Genomic DNA, 23213 nt, shown 5'->3' on the forward strand with positions numbered 1-23213 from the left:
GTATGCGTGGTAAAGTGTCGGATACGGGCATTGAATTGTTTAAAGGCACATCTAAAGGTGCTGAAGGGTATGCTGCTGGAATAGCTTTCGGTAAATCTAAGGAAGAAGGGATGAATATTGAAATCCAGTGGCAAGATGGTGATTCTTCTGCTGCTAAATCGTTTAAGGAGCACTATCCTAATGGTGAAGTGATGCTATGTGGTGGACATGTAGCTAGAGCCCACACTAAGCGCTTAGAAGAGTTGTCTAAACGAAAATCGTTTTCTGCAACAGTTCAAGATAATTGCAAAAGTGATTACCCTACTGTTACCACTGTTACATGTCACTGTCCCAAGCGCCATTCAAAGCACTGTGGGTGTTTGTCAAAAGCTTTTTTGCGTGGAGCAAGGACAAATTTCTTTTATTGTTTATTAGACTCCGATACCAATCCCAATACATTTGCAACCCGAATGCGTGTTTTGGGGAAATACCATGCACGTGATATCCATGAATTTCCTGGTGGGCAATGTGGCTTCCATGCTTTGAACACATGTAACTGTGGTCAATGTGAAGAAGAAATATTATGTCAGGGTGAAGAATACCATACCAAAAATCCACTCACATGTCCCTTCCATGCACTGGCTTATGAAATAGAATGCAATGCTCGAGCATCTCAGTCTACAGAAATTATTCACAAAGAGTTGGGTCGTGGCCACTCTAATTACCCAGAAGCCTCCCATAATGTATTGGTTCGATTCAGATCTAAAGATACAAACATACAATGTATCCATTATATGGTTACCACAAATTTAGGGTTGCTTCAGGCAAACATGTCATATCTATACGAGAAGAAAGGTGCATCGTATCACTGGATACTTGATTTGTTTTCCCGTTTGCGATTACCATTATTAGATGGTATGCAAGAAGCCTTACTTATGGCCAATCAGAAACGCCACAAAAATTTAGTAAAAAAGCAAAGTGAAGAAGGAAAAGATGCTCGTACAAGGTGGAAAAAAGCCCGGGTACAAGAACATGAAGAAAGGAAATTATGGAGCCGTCAGCAGAGTATTCCCCATACTTATGGGTCTGAGTCAGACAATGTTGAAGATGAAGAAAGCAGCAACACCACAACCACCTCTACTAGAATTGCAAGGAGTACAAGAGTACGTAGGAATCATGTGCATGTGCAGTTTGCTGCTGATGATAGTGATGACGAATGTGGACAAAATGAAGACAGAGTTTGTACGTGTGGATCAGCAAGAGCTACTCACCAGCGGAGCTGTCCGTTGAACCCACGGAACTTTTAATGTACCTGACAGTACCACTTGTGCTTTACTTATTGGACCCTTGTGTGAGTTTATTTGTTGTACCACTTGTACTTCATGAGATCACTTATTGTATCTTTGTGTACTTTAATTTGCTGTCACTTGTACTTCCACTTATTGTATCCTCGTTTACAGTACCACTTGTGTGACTTACACTTGTACTTCGTTGTACCACTTGTACCTCATGAGATCACTTATTGTATCTTTGTGTAACTTTATTTGCTGTCGCTTGTACTTCCACTTATTGTATCCTCGTGTACAGTACCACTTGTGTGACTTACACTTGTACTTCGTTGTACCATTTGTACCTCATGAGATTACTTATTGTATCTTTGTGCAACTTTATTTGCTGTCACTTGTACTTCCACTTATTGTATCCTCATTTACAGTACCACTTGTGTGACTTACACTTGTACTTCATTTATTTACTAGCTAAACCAAATCACATTTTACCACAAGTGTAAAACTTTCAACATACTATAGTACAAGCATACCCTTGAAAATTGTATGCATACAGCAAGTTACACACTAACTAAACAGATATCATGTCCAATAATATATGTTGGTAAATCACTGCTCTCGTCTGTTGATGATTCTTGGATTGTAAATCACTGCTCGTGTCTGTTGATGCTTCTTGAATTATCTAATTAACTTGTCTGCTTAGAGTAACCTGCCTGTCATCATATACACTGGCTCTCCACTTGTGGCCTATATTACCTACACAGTTACGTGTAAGGCATTAAATAGAGTTTTAAAATTAAGAAACAATTTTTCCATACATACAGCACATTAATTGCAAATATAATATAGCTATGCGTTATTCACCTCTTACATGGTTAATGTTCGGGCATTTCCACTGTTTTCACCACGACGCTCGTCGCTACAACTGGATCACGTGATGTGCCGGAAGACTATAAAAATCAGTCGTTGATCAGCGTTTCTTATGACTCTGTAATAGTTAAGGTTAGTTTATTGTATATATCCTTAAAAATCTGAATTTTAAAATGTTTGTTTTTCACCCTCCGCAGCTACCTTCAAAGCTTTGAGCATTTCGCAACATCAAAGTACACCATCATGTAATAACATAGCTTATACGCACGATGACGATCTAATAGTAGAGAAACTTTTTTTTTCCAGGGTTAGAGAAACAGTTATTAAACAACATTACACGCGCACTACAAGCAAACACGCGCCAATACACACAAACACAAACAATCAACAAACCTCGAGTGATAAATCCACACAGGAGAAGGCAAAACGCAATCGCGGACACCATCTCCGCCTGCGATAGCTCTCAGAAAATGACCTCTGAATATGGCGGAAGGCTTTCTTCTTGCCTGGTGGGCGGGACGAACACCTTAAATGGTTTTTATACACGTGAGTGTTCACGTGATTGCTAATTTTTTTTTAAATATAGCGCACCATTTCTAAGCAGTCGGAGACCGAAAGTTTTGCGTAACAGTCGCAACAAGATGGTAAGTGACTTTTGTAGATCAAAGAATGAGATTTTTGACATATTGTGTGCATTCATTAACTTCAATCATAGGGTAGCTACACAGTATATGTTATCTATGCTTTAATTTTGTACAAGTACACCTTAGGCAAGTCATAGATAATATATACTGATACGTAGTATATGTTATCTATGGGCAAGCATCATGGTAACAAGGTCTCATTGTGTTACATCTTAAGCACTGCAGAAATGGAAAGCATAACCCGTACGTAAGGTGTGTCACTGAGCCAAGACCTGTGGTAAGCACCTCATACAGGCACTACCTTCAACTTTAAACTTGTTAAGTTGACTAGTTGTTTTGTTGACATTCATGAATTAGTCTATTGTTTCATGGGCCAGCCTGTATGTACATATTATGTAGAGAAGGTAAGAAGGGAACACTTGGTAGTTTGTTTGACATACATAACAGTATTGATCACTTGATTCAGTGCAAATTTAACACCTTATTAACTTGCTGGCCACGCACAGGCTGATATGCAAGTGAGTAGATCATGGCTATTTTTCTATGCTTCTTAGCTGTAAATGCATGGCGTGTCAGCTGTTACAGTTTTAGGTATATCGGAAACTTGTAGTCTTCAGTATGGTTATGATGATGTACAACATATGTGACCCAGTCAGGGAAAACCGGTCTTATCGCCCATGTCAGCAGATTCGATTTTTTACTCAGGACACAAAGCTACATGAATCAACTATCTAATTCCGCAATCAAAATCAGCTAAACTATAGTGGTCTGGTTTTGCTGGCTGCTTTTCCCAAGCCCAGTGGCTATCCGTACATGCAGTGTGGGGCCTTAATGGAGCTCTGGTCAGCCCGGGGATGACTGTATGTGGCTGTACAGCTCTGTGGTGTTGAATAAGAACCTATGCTGTAAATTTTCTTTCATTTTAGCCAATTTGAGACCTGAATGACCCAAAACTTGGCCTAATTCGTCCCTACATCTTCCTTTTCAAATTTTGAATACCATCTTGCCTGCCTTCCAGGCCCCTGCCTCCCACCCATTTTGCAGCTCGCCTGATACAGTCAACCTTGGTTTAAAAACTAACTAAAACAGCGGGAAACTTAGTTGTTGGCTACTTGCACAGTGGATGCTCTGGAAGGTAAGGAATTAGTATAAAACAGTGAAAATTTGGTACACATAGCTTCACCCATTGGCAAGCTACAACACACTGAACACTTATAACCAGCATTTCTCGATACTTGACCAATTTTCCCAGACTGGGTCACATATTTTATTGACTTTACCAAGACTTTCATACTATTAACTTAACACTGATAATGGATAGCAGATACTATCTAATGTCTAACCAATCTTGTACAGTGTGATAACAGTTTAAATAGTTTATGCTACTACTAAGAATTGTATAGCATCTAAATACAATTGAGGTAAGATTGAGAGAATGTACAACATGAAACAAAGTGCTTGATACTGTACCTTTCCTATTAGTGGTTTATTTTTAATAAAACCAAGTCAAGTAAACAGTGTGTTGTTTAGAGCATTCATCTGCTTAGCTGTCAGATCATCAGTTGATATTAAGCAAAGTGAAGCTTTCTTTAGTCTGCTAACTTTAATGACTATCTTAACTCCTTATACGTATTTGTGGACAATGTACACTGGTAAGGCAGGGATGATTATAGCAGTTTAAAGTACTGTAGTTTCAAAAGTTATAGTAGATTTCAGTTGATATTCAGGAGATCTTAAATGGGGATGAGTTGGGAATCTCATATAAGGCCTCTAGTTACCATTTAGGTCATTAACAACTGTTATTATCTAAAATTAATTACAACATTTTTTGGCTAAAGATTGAGTTTCTTGAGCCTGTCAATTCCTTACCCAAACTTTTGACCCTAAAATGGTACACTTGGGGATACTGATGTCTTTTAGAGCAACTTCACTGGCTAAAGTGGTTACATGCAACTCTAATGAACCAATCTGCCACATAGTCTAAGACCTCTAAAAATTATTGTTGCATAGCTGTTTACAAATTCACATTGCATACTTTCAAAGTATTTTACTCTACCACTTTGTAAGATGCATGAATACAATAGAGGATGATAATAAGATCAAGGGGTGTTTTAGTAATCATAGGGCTTCCTTGTATCACTCATCTTTTTTTATAAAGTCCCTAAATGGCAAGATCAGGTGCATCTTTTAAGATCATGTGAGGAAAAGACTTCTGGAAGCCTGACAACCCTAGAAACTGTCCCCTGCAAGTTTATCATGTTGTGGCAAATGTATGAAAGTAAAGTGATACACAACATTTATGAGGTTTCTTTATCATGCATAGTTGCATATATGTGTTTGTGTTAGGGCCGGGATGAAGCTTCGAATGTTTCGGTGGTTCAAAGGTTAAGTAAATGTCGAATTTTAAAGTATCCTTCGAAGGTTCGTAATGCACTCATTGTTTACAAAAGAATTACAAATTGTCTTTATTGCAACTGCTTATTAATCTTGTACAATCGATGTTCGTCTCTTCGTGAGTGTCATGCCCACTTTTAAACCATTGCAGTTTATAGCCTTGAAAGTTGAAACACCTTATAAAGTGATAGATATTGCAGGAAAACATCCATTTAGCCATTAGTTGGCGTTTACTTATGCATGATTGCAGAATAGCGGACATGCCCATTTACAATTGATCGATCACTTCATTCAGTACTGCTGCTATGTGCTTTCTAAATGCTTGCAAACTTATTAAATAGGACTAGAAAAATAAAACTTAAGAAAGATGTTAGTAAGTACAAGAAAACCAGCTAACACCGAAGCTTCGAATGTTCGAACATTTTACAAGCGAATATTCGAAGGTAAATTTCAATATTCGTTCCAGCCCTAGTTTGTGTGCAAAATTAACAGTGAGTGTACTGTCTATCCTTACTGTGTGTCATGAGATTTGTTGTGCTTTGTCTATCAAGTCCTTGGTTTGGTTTCTTTGCTATGTTGCTCAATTATAAACTTACTAATTGTCCGCCATAGAAATAAAACCATGTAACATACATGTGTGTGATTCAACATACCATAGTAGTCAGTAATGAAAGACCTAGCTACTTGTTGAATTTGTAGTTCTGTGTGACCTGCAAAGAATTTTGTGAGTGATTGATGTTGTTTCAGATTACCTTTTGTGTTTCTCATCTAATCTCTTTTTTTCTTTCTTTTCTGAGCGAAATTTTCTGTTGGCAAAAAGAAAGCACTTTTTAGTGACTGTGCCCCTCCTCTATATCTGGCATTGGCCTTGCTCATGTTTTCCTTACTATTCACTGGTAAAAACTTAGTTCTGTGTGTTAAGAAGCATATAAAGTTAGCTGTTGTTATTACAGTGGAATTTTGTAAAAGTGCTACCAGTGTCAATGTCAAGATGTCTGTTTTGTAAACATTTGTTGGGGTACGCCCCAGCACACTACACTTAGTCAATACTTTCTCTCACAATATCCACTTTGCCGTCTCTGCATGGAAGTTTTAGGAAAACCACATGGCTAATTTTAATTTTATTGGTTTGTTATGTGATGAGTGGTATCTATTTGAACATTGCAAGTGCTGCTTGAAAATACAGTGTACATGACATACAGTGTACATGACATACAGTGTACATGACATACAGTGTACATGACATACAGTGTACATGACATACAGTGTACATGACATACGGTGTACATGACATACGGTGTTCATGACATACGGTGTTCATGACATACAGTGTACTGGTAGTGTTGTGTACATAATAGATAACATACTTAGGATCAGATGAATACTGTAACTAGGGAAAGTTTTGTTGTACAAAAGTTTCATGTTTTTCACAGTTTTAAAAACAAACTGTGCCCAATAAAATTTATTTACAATTTTAAGCATATACCAGGAATCATCTTGGTAAGCCTTAACCCAGCAAAACTTTTCCTGTTTATGGTATTTAATAACTTATAGTATTACATTTCGAATGTCAATAGATAAAAATCCCCTGTGATTGTGATGGTGTGTAATGAGCTATGAATAATAATAACTTTCAACACTAGTCATCAACAATATGGGTTCTGCCATTGACTAGTGGTAGTGTATTGGCTGTAATGTTATACTAAGGGAAGTCCCTTCAGTAGTCATAAGTATGAGACTTCCTTCATTGTAAGTTTTTACACTGCTACCTGTTTGATTTTTAGGATGTGGCTCCATTATGCAGATAGAGACACAAAAGCAAATGTTACTAGCAAAGTTTCATGAAAAGTTTAAAGATGGTTGATCCTTACAATTTTCTAGTGAGTTACGTTAACTGGTGAACTACATTACTTGTGACAGAGTGACGTTTTACAATCTGGTTTAAAACTGCCGTTCTCACAATACCATGTTATACCTGGAAGATCAGCGTATTAGTTGCAGGGTCTTTTGTACAAACAGGAGACTGAACATATCCTAATACTGTAAGGCGGTACACTTATAGAAGGATAAAGCAGTTAACCATTTCAGCTCACTACATGTAGCTCTACGGTACTACTTGGAATACATAGATAGACAACAAGGCTTCAACAACACTACAATTTACACATACATATTTTTTTTATGTGTGCCTACTCATTTAAGAAGGTGTGAATTGAATGTACCTTGTTGTGTGTGTGTGGGTTTGAAGGTGATATGGCCACAGCAAGTGTTGTAGTTCAAATATGTCTTGTTAGTTGCATATTATAGGTTTGATTGATCAGGTGCTAATACCACAATAATAAACACTGCTATAGATATGGTTTTGTGGCTACTATGGAATTATGTTTTTTATGGTGTCAGTTGCTACAGGAAATGGTTAGTGGTTACTATGTGGTGTTATCAAATTTATGGCTTCCATTTAGGTACAGAATGGCAGGAATGACTTTGCAATATGCCTATATATAACAAACATGTCACAATGACACTTTGTTACATCACAGTTACTAGCCTGTAGATGCATTTCATATAGAAGCCAGATTATGAATGATCTATAGATACATCTTGTCAGATATTGGTCATGTTCCAAAGTTGAGTTTTAACTCATGCATACACACACATTTGATTGTTAAATCTTTTGTAGTTTTCCATCAAGTGCATACTGTTATCACATTCATTAAAAAGTAATCAAGAAAACACTAAACAGTGCTCTAATAGCTATAACAGAGAGGAACACTTAAAAGGGACAGATTTTCCAAAGATTTTTTGAAAAATCACTGAGCAGAGACCTCACTCATAAGTTAGTAAACCTGACTCCGTTGCATGAGATCTCTGTTGGTGCAAAGGAACAGTTCTTAGTATACTGTGTTATGTGACTGTAAATTTTTGTATAACATTCACTGATGGTAACACCGGTTTGATATGGTGTTTAAATACTGTACATCACATACCATGTACATGTCAGTAGAATTTATGAATTGTTAATGAAATACATTTAGCGTGCAACACATTCCCCACAAATCTTTCTAGTGTATACATAGAACATCATGCAAGGATAATTATGATGTCCACTATAGCTGGTGTGTACAGCAATGTTACTAAGCAATGAATACTGATAATACAGACTATCAACAATTGTGACCGGATTTGCAAAAAAGGAGTCTTTCACACACACTCATCCTATTCCATAAGCTTTGGAAACGATAACTTAGTGTTCAAATAACATATTAATCTGAAAGTATCCCCATATATTCAGCTATGTTGGTGCTCACTTCTGACCAAACGTCAAGTTAACAGCTCTTTGCAATCTGGAGTTATGAATTGTCAAAGTCGGCAAATTGGATGTGTGTGGAAGACCCGTTTTCGCAAGTCTGGTCACAATTTAGGGAGGAGGGAATCAAATTGATTGAAAATGGTAATATTCACATCGGCAGCTACAGGGAAAAATTAATCATCACCAGACATAGAAGAATCTTGCAGGCCTTCTGATCTTCAAAAACATGACGATGGCCAGTTGGTTGTGACAAACTGTGGGTTTAATTTGTAGGACAAAAAAAATATCATGGGTATGTGTACAAAGGATCCTACCATTTGTATTGTGCTCGCACACTAACAATTTGAGAATATATAGTTTTTCAAAACAGCATATCTTGGGATTTATCAAAGTTACAGCATTTTTGTGTAAAATATGAGTTGTTCTTACAAGCAAAGAAATTTTCAAAATTTACCTCACAAATTGTATCATGACCATGTACATACATGTAGTATTATGTAACCTGGGGCCTGTGAAAATAGGATATGTGGGCACATAAAAAATGCCAATTTTTTTCTAACTTTAATGCATCGTAATTTTGTATTCCATTATTGCTCGGCCATGAGATTTTCAGCACTTATTAAAATTCAGTGGCTTTAAACTACAAGTTACAGAATGACAATATTCTATTCCAGTACTGAGATATGAGATGTTATGTGGCAGGATGTAGTTTGTGCCCACATGCCCTATTTTTGCAGGCCCAGTCATATATTGGGATATTTAGCTGAAATGATAAAGCATGCAAAAAATAGTTTGTACCAAATCATTGTTAGATGTGTCCCACATCACATGATTATTAATCCAAAGAAATCACATGTTCCTAGAAAAGATCCAAGTGTCCTGTACATGTACAAACATAACAAAAATATGTGCTAGCTAGTGTACGTGTTCATTTAAAATCTGTTTCAGCATAAGCTGGATTCTCCATCTCTGCATCATCTGTATTTGGTGAAGTTGGTTGAAGGTTGATGTTCTCATACTCAACTACATCTGGGTTGACATTAGCTTTGTTTGCTAACACAGTTGATTTGTAAGCTGGGTTCTTTTCCATGGTGACTTGCTTGTGATCAGGTGCTAATGGATTAACACTGTCATACACTACTGGTGTACTTGTGATGTAATCATATTCACTTTCACGTTCCTTGATACTACAACAGGAAGTAGCAATAAATTTAAATTGGGTGTGTAAGTTTGTCTGGGGGGAGCGTGTGTGCATGTATGCTATATTATGGTTATTTGTAGCAAATCTGAAAATGTCACTATTACTACAATAAAACTACCTGATCTATAAAGAGTTGTCAGAACTCACTTTTTGTTTGGTGCATACTGTATTGAGACATTTTGCCAAAAAAAAATGACACTGGTAGACTGCGTGGCTCTTTATATTAAGCTAGCATTGGTACCTGCCCTACGTGCAGGGACCACATCATAGTAACAATTAAACATCAGTGCCATGCATTCATGCTCTGCAGTATGTATGGTGATATCATTTTTAATACCACCATCTTGCTAAGTATACACTGTATACTGAAGTGATGGGAAGCATGCAGGTACTCCTGAACCTGCAGAATTGCAGTAACTAAGCTAACTACTGTAGTGATGTGTATGCTTATAACACACAGGTGTGAACAGTGTGGATGGTTCTAGTAGTACCCTACTGAATGCAGAAGTTACCATATTGCATATTATATGTTGGGAATATAGCTAATGTAATGGAAAGCATACATTAAAATTCATTGTAGCATGTATAATGAATACCACTGTTAAAGAACATGAGGCCATCCTGCAAGTACATAGAATGATGTGAGCATACATAAACAGCAGAGCTGTGTGTACGTATGCATAGCTACATAAGCAAAGACAACTGTAAGGCCAGGCATATATGACATTTAACTTACTGACAAAGAAAAGAAACTATAATATAGGGTGCAGTACATGCCTACGGTGCAGGCTGAGCTTTGTATGTTAACAATACTACACTCCCTAATGTTCCCTTTACTACACTACAACCTATTGTCATCACCTCTAACCTCCATGATCCCTACATTTATAGCACCACTATACTGTATGATATTTTGAGTAAGCTACTACTGACTATTATAACCTATTGTCATTACCTTTGTACAGCTATTATCAACCAATACAGTGGAACCTGTTAATCAGGACACTTGAAAATGAGGACACTTGCATAATCTGGACTAGGGACCCGTTGATTTCGCCAGCAAAAGTTTTGGTAAAATGGGTAGGTAAAAACAATGAGCAAAATGCTGGCATAATAGGTGCAATTTTTGTGAAGTGGACATAAAAATTGCACAAAAGATCGAGATACTCTAATAGAACAGTCAGACGCGCTAAAATATCGACAATGCATAGCTAATTGTTACAGGAACAACAAGTGACAATCGAGATACCCTAATAAAACAGTCACACATGTTAATCAATATTAGCTAGCTTCTTGCTTTACATGTTAGAAGTAATTGCTGATTTAGATACTCTAATAGAACAGTCACTTTAAGGCGAAACTGTAGCTTTGCAATTGGAAATATTCAATTAACAAAGATCAGTGCTGAGCAAAATTTATATTTCTTGAGCAAAATATGGAGCATAATAGGTGAAAAATAAAAGAATTGCTGGAAAGAAAAATAGGTGAAAAAAAAGAAGCAAAATAGACTGGTCCCTAATCTGGACACTTGGTAATAGTTCTAAAGTATCCCTTAGATCAGGAAACCTTTATAATCGGGACACTTGGTAATGGTCCTAAAGTATGCCTTAGTATGTAAACTGACCTGGAAAATCAGGAAACCTATGTAATCGGGACACTTTTGGTCAGCCCCAAGGTGTCCTTAATACACAGGTTTCACTGTAGAGTAAGAAAAATAGCATGAAAAGAACACACAACAGAAAAACCTGTTACCAAAAAGGCTGTCAAAACAAAAAAAAAGTAGCAAAAAAAGGTCGTTGAAGAAAGAAAATGTTGTAACCAAAAGGTTAGAAAACTTGTGGTTACCATGTCTTTAAAAGTTGTTTATAAAGGCATGCTCAAGTAGAATGGAATAGGTGTTTGCATGTGGTTTACAGAAAGAATTCAAGCAAATTTTTGTCTACACTCTTGCACTAAACGTGCTGTAAACGACAAACGACAGAGCTAGAAGCTTCATTTAAACACTAGCTTATTCCTAGATGATGACCGCTTTGTTTGGTGCCAAACCGCTTCGATGTGTGCAGTAACTGGTGAGAAGAATACGTGAACTCAAATGGAATGCAGACAGACAGATGGTCAGACAACTTTTCATCTTTATATATAATGAAGATGATACAGCCAGATACTGTAGTGTCAGTGTATATTATACAATGACAGGATAAAGAAGGAATCAAATGTCAGCTAGTATAACCACAGGTGTAGACGACCTCCATTGTTTCATCACTTTTTCTTCTGTAAATCCTACTCAAATGTAAAATTTCCAAGGTTTCCTTACACTTGTTAGTCTTTAACGCTTAGCTGAGTACTAGTGAACTAAACAAATATCATATTCTAATCATATTATTGATATATGGTACTCGTGGCTAGTGAGCCATTTTGATTAGTGAGCCATTTTGATTAGTGAGTCATTTTGTAAACAGGGTACTGACATCTAATCCAAAACAGCCAAGCTGTAAAAAAAGTGTGCGGCCCTCAGAAAGGCTATGGTGAAAAAAGATGTGAAATCCAAGGTGGCGGCCAAGAAATGGCTGTGATGGTAGGTTAATAGTAAAAATTTTAATAACAACAATTCAGGTGAATTTTGGTGCCGCTTGGTCAATTGGCACAAAATTCACCTGAATTGTCGTTATTAAAATTTTTACCATTAACCTACCATCACAGCCATTTCTTGGCCGCCACCTTGGATTTCACATCTTTTTTCACCATAGCCTTTCTGAGGGCCGCGCACTTTTTTTACAGCTTGGCTGTTTTGGATTAGATTTCATTTCTTTTTGTATTTGTATACCCCAAAGCCGGCCTATGGCCAGCTTTGGGACTTTTTTAACCTATGTTTTTTTCTTTACTACAGGAAGAAGAAAAGATGAAGTAGATGTACTTTAAATATTTTATCAGTAAATGTACAAATGTGACTGGATTTTGGAGAAACGATCCAAATCGCACATTAGAAGTTTCGAGATAAACGGTTTTAAAGAATTGAAGCCAGCATAACTCTCCAAGGATAGCAAGCACGTGTATGAAATTTACACAAAAGATGCATCAATCTGTTACCTTTCAAGCCACTTCCAGTACTTGTAGCTGCTTGTACAGTTTCCCGCCAAATAAGATAGAAAATCTGAGCAGTTGGACGAGCGAAGTAGTATCATGAGTGCTCACAAAGGGGTGGAGGCTGGGGGGTGGCGGGGAGGGCAAAAGATAGGCCTCAAAATGGAGGCAGACCACGATTGGAGTCCAGACACGAGATTACAGGGCTGTGCTGGCTCCTTAGTGGCTGATATGTAGCAAAATCTACAGAGAACACGTCTGGCCAACATTATAAGGCTGTCCACCAGTAAACCACTGATTCTTGCCAAGCCAGGTCCTTCACAAGGCCTGAAACCGCCATTTGGGCACTCTACACCACCCAGAAAAGACGTCTATTAAAACCAGCCTCGTGTAGTTTGAGTAGTGCTGAGGGTCAAAACTTGTAGTACGATAGTGTAGCTATCCACTGGTGGTGTTAGTTTGATTTTGCCTGATGTGCGATTTGGTTCGGTTCTGTAAAATCTGGTCACAAATTATATATACTGTATAATACATATGTGACCGGATTTGCGAAAAGGGGTCTTCCACACACATCCAATTTGCCAACTTTGACAATTGATAACTTCAGATTGGAAAGAGCTATTGCCTTGAATTTTGGACAGTGGTGAGCACCACTATAGCTGAATACGTGGTGAAAGTTTCAGGTTAATATGTTACTTGACCACTGAGTTATGGTCTCCAACGGTTACGGAATTGGATGTGTGTGGAAGACCCCTTTTCGTAAATCCGGTCACATAATAATTATTATATTGATTACAGAAATCTCCATGGTGGTTTCTTTGTAACTGAACACTCTACAAGGTGACTTCTTCTAATTGCTCTCTCTACAGGGTGAATTGTTTGTAGCTGAACGATCTACAAGGTAACTTCTTCTAGCTGATCTCTCTACAAGGTGATGTGTTTGTAGCTGAATTTTGTATAGGTGATTTGTTTGCAGCTGAGCTCTTTACAGAATGGTTTCTTTGTAGCTGAACTCTCTAAAAGGTAACTTCTTCTAACTGATCTTTCTACAGGGCAATTTGTTTCTGGCAGAATTTTCTACAGGGTGATTTCTTTGCAGCTGAACTCTCTACATGGTGGTTTCTTTGTAGCTGAACTCTCTACAAGGTAATTTCTTCTAGCTGATCTCTCTACAGGGAGATTTGTTTGTAGCTGAACTATCTACAAGGTAACTTCTTATAGCTGATCTCTCTACAGGGTGATTTGTTCGTAGTTGAATTCTGTACAGGTGATTTGTTTGCAGCTGAGCTCTTTACAAAATGGTTTCTTTGTAGCTGAACTTTCTCCAAGGTAACTTCTTCTAACTGATCTTTCTACAGGGTGATTTGTTTGTAGCTGAACTATCTACAAGGTAATTTCTTCTAGCTGATCTCTCTACAGGGTGATTTGTTTGTAGCTGAATTCTGTACAAGTGATTTGTTTGCAGCTGAGCTCTTTACAGAATGGTTTCTTTGTAGCTGAACTCTCTACAGGGTGATTTGTTTGTAGCTGAAATCCCTACAAGGTAACTTCTTCTAGCTGATCTTTCTACAGGGCGATTTGTTTGTAGCTGAGTTCTCTACAGGGTGTTTGTTTGCAGCTGAATTCTCTACATGGTGGTTTCTTTATAGCTGAACTCTCTACAAGGTGACTTCTTCTAGCTGAACTCTCTACAGGTGATTTGTTTGTAGCTGAACTCTCTACATGGTGGTTTCGTTGTAGCTGAACTCTCTACAAGGTAACTTCTTCTAGCCGATCTTTCTACAAGGTGATTGAGTTTTTTGCAGCTGAACTCTTTACATGGTGGTTGCTTTGTAGCTGAACTCTCTAAAAGGTGACTTCTTCTAGCTGAACTCTCTACAGGATGATTTGTTTGCAGCTGAACTCTCTACGTGGTAGTTTCTTTGTAACTGAACTCTCTACAATGTGACTTCTTCTAGCTGAACTCTCTACAGGGTGACTTGTTTTTAGCTGATCTCTCTACAGGGTGACTTGTTTCTAGCTGAACTCTCTACACGTGATTTGTTTGCAGCTGAACTCTCTACATGGTGGTTTCTTTGTAGCTGAACTCTCTACAAGGTAACTTCTTCTAGCTGATCTTTCTACAGGGTGATTTGTTTGTAGCTGAATTCTCTACAGGGTGATTTATTTGCAGCTTAACTCTCTACAAGGTGACTTCTTCTAGCTGAACTCTCAACAGAGTGATTGATTTTTTTTGCAGCTGAACTCTCTACATGGTGGTTTCTTTGTAACTGAACTCTCTACAGGGTGATTTGTTTGTAGCTGAACTCTCTACAGGGTGATTTGTTTGTAGCTGAACTCTCTACAGGGTGATCTGTTCATAGCTGAACTCCCTATAAGGTAACTTCTTCTAGCTAATCTTTCTACAGGGCGATTTGTTTGTAGCTGAGTTCTCTACAGGGTGATTTGTTTGCAGCTGAAAAACTCTACATGGTAGTTTCTTTGTAGCTCTACAATGTGACTTCTTCTAGCTGAACTCTCTACAAGGTGACTTGTTTCTAGCTGATCTCTCTACAGGGTGACTTGTTTCTAGCTGAACTCTCTACAGGTGATTTGTTTGCAGCTGAACTCTCTACATGGTTTATTTCTTTGTAACTGAACTCCCTGCAAGGTGACTTCTTCTAGCTGATCTCTCTACAGGGAGATTTGTTTGTAGCTTAACTCTCTACAGGTGATTTGTTTGCAGCTGAACTCTCTACATGATGGTTTCTTTGTAGCTGAACTCTCTATATACAAGGTAATTTCTTCTAGCTGATCTCTCTACAGGCCGATTTGTTTGTAGCTGAACTCTCTACATGATGGTTTCTTTGTAGCTGAACTCTCTACAAGGTGATTTCTTCTATAGCTGATCTTTCTACAGGGTGATTTGTTTGTACCTGAACTATCTATATGATGGTTTCTTTGTAGCTGAACTCTCTACAAGGTAATTTCTTCTAGCTGATCTTTCTACAGGCCGATTTGTTTGTAGCTGAACTCTCTACATGATGGTTTCTTTGTAGCTGAACTCTCTACAAGGTGATTTCTTCTATAGCTGATCTTTCTACAGGGTGATTTGTTTGTAGTTGAACTCTCTACATGATAGTTTCTTTGTAGCTGAACTCTCTACAAGGTGATTTCTTCTATAGCTGATCTTTCTACAGGGTGATTTGTTTGTACCTGAACTATCTACATGATGGTTTTTTTGTAGCTGAACTCTCTACAAGGTAACTTCTCCTAGCTGATCTCTCTACAGGACAATTTGTTTGTACCTGAACTCTCACATGATTGCTTCTTTGAAGCTGAACTCTCTACATGGTGATTTCTTCTAGCTGATCTTTCTACAGGGTGATTTTTTTGTAGCAGAACTCTCTACAAGGAATTTTCTTCTAGCTGATCTCTCTACAGGGAGATTTGTTTGTAGCTGAACTCTCTATGCATGATTTGTTTGCGGCTGAATTCTCTACATGATGGTTTCTTTGTAGCTGAACTCTCTACAAGGTAACTTCTTCTAGCTGATCTCTTTACAGGGTGAATTGTTTGTAGCTGAACAATCTACAAGGTAACTTCTTCTAACTGATCTCTCTACAGGGTGATTTGTCTGTAGCTGAACTCTCTACAAGGAAACCTCTTTTAACTGAGCTCTGTACAGGGTGAATTGCTTGTAGCTGAACTATCTACAAGGTAACTTCTTCTAGCTGATCTCTCTACAGGATGATTTGTTTGTAGCTGAACTATCTACAAGGTAACTTCTTCTAGCTGATCTCTCTACAGGGTGATTTGTTTGTAGCTGAATTCTGTATAGGTGATTTGTTTGCAGCTGAGTTCTTTACAGAATGGTTTCTTTGTAGCTGAACTCTCTACAAGGTAACTTCTTCTAGCTGATGTATCTACAGGGTCACTAGTTTGTAGCTGAATTCTCTACATGGTGGTTTCTTTGTAACTGAACTATCTATAAGGTGACATCTTTTAGCTGATCTTTCAACAGGGTGATTTGTTTGTAACTGAACTCTCTACAAGAAAACTTCTTCTAACTGATGTCTGAACAGGGTGAATTGTTTGTAGCTTAACTCTCTACAGGGTGATTTGTTTGTAGCTGATCTCTATACAGGTTACTTATTTCTAACTGATCTCTTGAATTCTGTTCAGGGTGACTGCTCTATTAGGATGACTGCTCTATTAGAGTATCTCGATCTTGCACTTGCTACACCAAGTTGGATTTCGTGTTATAACTCCGTGGCTTTAAGTCTGATTTTTCTACACCATTGAAGAGCCTTTCTAAGATGATAACTCCATCTGTACAGCGATTTTCAAAGCATTACCCCAAGTGGTTTATCTGGTAGGCGTGGCAAGCATAATAATAATAATAATAAAAATTAGCTAATCTCGATTGCATAATTGTTACACACTGTTGATTTTTTCATTGTATCTTCCTGGCTTTTAGCTCGATTTCTTTCAAACCACAAAAGGTTTGAGGTTCAATAGTTAACCTATTCACCCACCGATTTTCAGCTTCTTCCCATACGCGGTTTACCCTGTAGGCGTGACAACATATTGGTGTTATTTTTCGTGCATAATCGCTCATAACTCTTTGCCTGTTTATGGTATTCCAGCCAATGTTGGTACAGAGATGCGCCTTTATACCCCCCTTCTGTGTGCCAAATTTCAAGGCAATCGGATAACGCGTTCGCGTTTTATAGCAGTTTTTGTAAGTGTGCGAAAAGAGGAAGAAAAATAAGAAGAAAAAAAAAAACGAAGAAACTAAGCCAATTTTTGAAGTCGCATATCTCAGGAATTCCTAAAGCGATTTCGCTCAAATTTGGAATGTGGAGTACTGAAGTTGGAGGGAATGTGCACAGCAAAATTTGTCTTGTTTCATCAAGGCAGCACAGAGCTACGGAGGTGCGAAAATTGCGTTTTCTTTCTTCCTGTCAATATACTCACGGGGTTGCGCGCCGGCTTCTTGGGCCGCATGACACACTACCGTGTGTCTTGATATGTACACAGCCACAAAAAAAATGAAAAAAATGGAGAAAGTTGCAGTATCAACCAGGGCTGGAGCCCATGGTCCAGTTGATCCGGCATTGGTCAGACCACTTTTCTGCTACTTGAATTTTTAAAAAGATCGAGATACTTTAATAGAGCAGTCATCACAGTTATACTCTAATAGAACAGTTGTCATGATACTCTAATAGAGCATTCAGTACTATATACCCACAGATCTAATAATCTAATTACACTGCTTAGCCTAAGTATTATAACTATACAAATGTCTTAAAGTTCCAGTGAATTATATGCATGGCATTGCATTGATCATGCATGTCTTGCATTATAGTAAATTGCTTCCAAATCTAAACTCACTTTATTGTATAGCATGGATAAAATTAATTAGCTAATAGCTACTAGACATGACATTGAGGTAATGTAGCACAAAATTACCAGGGTATATCCTAGATTGTTAAAACAGGAGAAAAAGACTGCATGTAAAAAAAGCACCAAATGTAAATTCACAACATCTATTTTCAAACTTTTCCTGGTGGAGCATGTTCCACCCCCTAGCTTTGCATACTTACACTTGCAGCATGTGCTTTACACATGAAAATAAAATGTGCATTTAGCTACTCCCATTGCTATAGTCCATAGATGGCCTGACCATTCAAAATCTCTGGGCTCCGGCCCTACTCAACTGATACATGTGACACTAAAATTACAGTACCCACACATTTACATGCAGTAGGACGAGTCCTAGGAATGTGATGGAAATATGTTTAGTACCACAATCAAAAACTTTTAGCTATTGCAAAGACAGACAAGTCCAGAACAAGAATAATGCAAGTACAACACAGGTGAAAATGCCTCTTCAACTGAGGATAGGAGTACTCCTTGAGTTTCTAGTGCTATAGTTAATGTATAGCAAGAGCCTAGGCAGTGCTTTACCTGTTATAGAGAACCATCAACTTGAGGTACACACAAGATACACAAAACAATTAATCATCAGGCAACACATTGGGTGTTTTATTTTTGATGTATGGGCTGTGTATATACAGTAAATATTTGTATAATAGTGATTTATTTAACTACCTGTAACTAGCCTTTCGCTTCCGATACATCACAATCAGCACCACAATAATTACCAATAATATGACAATGATCACTACTGCAATGGCTGCTCCAGCAATTATACTAATGGATGAAGAGTTGCTGGATGAAGAGCTGGTGGGTGAACTAGGAGATGGTGTTGGTTGTTCTGTTACAATAACACAATCAGGTGAATTGAATGAATCAAGCATTGCTGGACAGTTAAGATCTACATCTAGAGTCACGGAGGCAATTGTTATTGATGCTGAAGATTCTACCCAGTTTGATATATCATTAACAACATCATCAGCAGTAATAACTGAAGCAGGACCTTGAGCACTTACTCTAGCTCTAAATACAACAGTGTTCTCAAAGTTTTCTTGTGCTCCTCGACAACTAAAACTGTCACTAACAATCTCAAATATACAAGAACATCTTGGTGTTATTTCTTCCATCACTGTTGATATAATGTCATCCAACTTTTTCTGCTGTCGGTCTTCCTGTAGTGCATAAAAGGTTGACGTATCACAACTCACATGTAATGTGTATATAATATGAAAACAATAGTAACTTATGTAGTCAAGCTTCATGGCTACGCTACAAGCTGCAAAATGCAGGTTAAGTTTTTAAAGTAAGCAAAATTGTTGCAAAACAGTAACTTTCTTAACTGCAATAGTGCAAAGTTAATATACAGAATTGGATACTACAAAATAATTTAGTTATGATACAAGTAAGTACTAAAATATTCTACTTGAAACAGATACAGTAGCAGATCTAAAATATTGAGATCAAAGTGGACACTTGTGGGTTCATGTTATGTACGCATATCCATATATTTAGGTAGTAAAGGATCTGAGTGTGTTCCCTGGCAGTAAAATACATTCTGATACAAGTATAGCAAATAGTTTACATATGTAGTGAAATTTAAAAAGGAGCTAAATGTCTTTAAGGCAGGGGGTCAGGGATGCATGTACCCCTCCCCCAAAAGATGGCTGTTCTTTGTGGTAACAACAATGTTCTCCATAATTATACCAGTACATGTGAATGTTGTCAAACTGGAAGAATGGGGGTAATACAAGTATGCTAATTCATTGAACTATTTGCTATGCAGTCACACAAGTTCGTTTCATCGTTTATACAAACTTTCATATAATAGTGCAATCTATGTCATCCACAAAACCTTTATTTTGTAAATCATTTGAGTCTACTCTTAGTTGCTGCAGGTTATTGACATTAACATAAGTAGATGTTACACTATCACGTGCATACAAATTTTATGTAGACCCCAAGATGTTATGTGTAAGCTAGATACTTTCAAGTAGTATAAACACATCATAAAAAGCAGCTTCATTTATGTTCCCTAAAGCCATGCAGTTCATTTAATCAAATTGCATTTTATGTCATGTTGTTCTCAAGCTGCACAGCTTTACTACTAGAACTATTGTCTGTCTCACTCGTTTCACTGTACAATTTAAAGGTTATTGAAATTAATGTGACCAGATTTGCAAAAAGGGGTCTTTCACACACACACTCAGTTCTACCTATAGAGACTTTAGTTTTTGAAGATGCATACCAATCAGAAATATCTCCATCCGTTGAGCTATGTTGGTATAACAGCCCAAATTTCAGGACAATAGTGCTTCAATTTGAAGTTTTAAATCATTAAAGTTGGTAATTTATATGCGTTTCGCAAATTTGGTCACAAATGGGTTTATAGACATGCATGGAGGAGGTGTGGTACATTGATAAGACTACAGACTAAGCATGACAGATTAAAGAATTATGAATATTATTCTGATGTTTACATTCTATTAGAGTATTTGATTTTTCTATTAGAATAATAAATGTGACCAGGCCTGCAAAAATAGAGAATGTGGGCACAAACTATATCCCATCACATAACGTGTCATATCTCAGTTTTGGGTTAGAATTTCAATTCTGTAATTTGTATTGTGAAGCCAATCAAATGCTGAAAATTTTATAGCCAAGGAATAATGGAATACAATGTTATGATGCCTCAAAGTTGATAAAGTAATCAATTTTTATGTGCCCACATGCCCTATTTTTGCAGGCCCAGTCACAAAATTTCTGTTCTACTTAAACTGTTTGCATGTCTACCCTGTTATGATTTCCACTACCTACACATCCAGAGTGTTAATGACACTTGAGTATTAGTATACTACACAACAACTGTAGTTTGAAATCCCCTTTACAATGGTCATGATTTTACATATGTATGTGTAGGTAGTTTCTAACCTTGTATCTGCTACATGCAGATGTCACATGGTTTTCACATCAGAAGCCATTTTTCTGATGTTCAAGGTTACCACACAAAACATGTGTGGTAACTATGTATTGTTTAAATGCTACTGCCTTGTTAGGCACATATAGTGTAACTGACCAGGCATAAATATATTTTTGGTCATAACTTCAGATCTACACCAGATGTCTTAATTCTGTTGTTTGAACATTGATATCCTCATGTATCTGTACCAATTTGTACACAGCAACAACCACAATTATGCTGCAATTTCTATATATTTATGATTTTTAGTTTTTCGTATCTAGTTTATATACTTTTGAGTTTGGTAATAATTTTACAAGCACTCATTGTGCCCGACATTTCGTAGGGCCAGATTTTTAAAAATGATTTTAAAGTAAGTTATAGCTATTTTTGTGATTTCCATAGGGTTTCGAAAAAAAATGCATTATACATTTATTTATTATTTTCTGGAAGACGATAGACCTACCTAAAAGTCATAGGAGGGGTTTTGTGAAATTTTAGTTTTTGTTTTACAACATCGTTAACTCAGATTAAAAGACTTTATAGTGAAATTTGTTAAAAACTGCTATTTGTAAAGTGTGTGCTTTGAGACACTGCAAACATGTATAACCAGTGAATTATGAAATATTAATGAGCAGAGCACTGTATGAAATCATAATGGACATTGTAGAATGTTCTAGTGTGATACATGTATAGAATAAATGTGTGGGCAGGCGAGTAACAAACTTATGCAAGTTCACGACTGGTTGCACTATATATACATGCATTACAGAAATGTACAGTAATTGTTACATTATGTGTATAGGGTGATCTACAGGTACATTCCTTTCCAGTATCAACATGTATCAACTTGGGATGAGCTTATAATATTTGCCTATTGCTTAATAAAGCTTAAACAACTAATGAATAGTTTGCTATTATTCAAAGGGACATTTTGCCACCAAGAAGCATTGACATTCTAGTCTATGGGTTTGTGTTACATTTTTAATAGTGTATTTGTAGCACTACAGCCCTAGTTGGGTGCTGTTGACTGGCCACTATAATGTTGTAACAGTGTAGAAACTGTACATCTGGTGTGCAATATGTAGATACTGTATTTAGTCACTTACTATCCATTCAAAACAATTAGGAATAGGACCAATCCTCAATTGGAACAATGCAGTGGTTACTAAAAAGTGGAAATGATATAATTACACTCAATAATAGTGAGACAAACCCACAAGTAATAGCAGTAACAGTTGTACTAGTAATCCTCCCTCTTGTGGTAGTGACTGCTGTAACATTGATGGAGTACTCTACACCAGGGACCAGATCACTGAGTGTGATACTTGTAGTTGTACTGTTGGTAGACAATGTTGGACCTTGACCAGCTGGAGTATAATAAACCTGTAATAATAGTGAACTAAAAATGTTGTCCAGAATTGGCCACTTATGTATCATTTGTTCCAAATGTTGACAAAGAATACTTTGTGTAGTAGTGTATATAATCTTTATTGTGTGAATATTCTTACTGTAATTCTTACAATTTCAGTGAAGATATTTTATATCATGTAAACATCAATGTGTTGTGTTGATACAAGTGGTAAATAATATAGTGGTAAATGACCTTATTTATAATCCCAATATACAGATTAAGTGTACTTTGTGCCTCCATAGATAATTATAATATATTGGTGCTGGTGCCTCATCAAGATGGCCATATAAATATTGTAGTACTCTGGCCATCAATTATCTGAACATTCCATTATCCAAACTGTGGAAATGACTGTTCTATTAGGGTATTTTGACTAAAGTGTACATTCTATTAGAGTATTTGAAAAGGGTTTTGTACATAAGTAAATGGGCTTCCATTAACTTTTCAATTATCTAAACTTACCCAGGGCCAAATGAGTTCAGATAATAGAGAGAGCACTGTACTGAGGTTTCACTGTGTTTAGACAAGTAGCCACTTTATAGCATGCAATCCAACTCAACAACTGAAATACTGCCAATTCAGGTAATGCTAGTACATGATATACAGGGGTGTACTGTCCATAATGCTGTTCTGAAGTGCAAACACTGCATAGTTTGT

The 23213-nt window shown here is 37.1% G+C and overlaps 2 protein-coding genes and 1 long non-coding RNA gene across 5 annotated transcripts in view; 1 reads left to right on the forward strand and 2 right to left on the reverse strand.

Moving 5' to 3' along the window:
* Nucleotides 1–23213, reverse strand: part of LOC136255292 (neural cell adhesion molecule 1-like) — a 166533-nt gene that overhangs the window by 91184 nt on the left and 52136 nt on the right. The gene's annotated exons all lie outside the window — the stretch shown is intronic.
* On the forward strand, nt 2707–8143 carry LOC136255521 (uncharacterized). 3 transcript variants are annotated; one of them, XR_010700928.1, is made up of 4 exons: nt 2707–2779; nt 4938–5049; nt 6958–7588; nt 7636–8143. It is a non-coding gene; the product is annotated as an uncharacterized lncRNA (long non-coding RNA). The 3 variants fall into 3 exon arrangements; XR_010700929.1 differs by lacking the exon at nt 4938–5049 and having other exon boundaries at nt 7636–7949; XR_010700927.1 differs by lacking the exon at nt 2707–2779 and having other exon boundaries at nt 4712–5049; nt 7636–7951.
* The window catches only part of LOC136255519 (protein sidekick-1-like), a 32775-nt gene continuing 18870 nt past the window's right edge, over nt 9309–23213 (reverse strand). Inside the window, exons 12-15 of the mRNA XM_066048312.1 lie at nt 22363–22528; nt 22252–22310; nt 18862–19358; nt 9309–9670 (exon numbers count right to left, since the gene is read on the reverse strand). Coding sequence (XP_065904384.1) covers nt 9412–9670; nt 18862–19358; nt 22252–22310; nt 22363–22528 — 981 coding nt within the window. The 3' untranslated portion in view covers nt 9309–9411. The remainder of the gene's footprint in view (nt 9671–18861; nt 19359–22251; nt 22311–22362; nt 22529–23213) is intronic.

The sequence above is a fragment of the Dysidea avara genome, chromosome 5 (genome assembly GCF_963678975.1).
Source record: "Dysidea avara chromosome 5, odDysAvar1.4, whole genome shotgun sequence".
Classification (NCBI taxonomy): Eukaryota; Metazoa; Porifera; class Demospongiae; order Dictyoceratida; family Dysideidae; genus Dysidea; species Dysidea avara.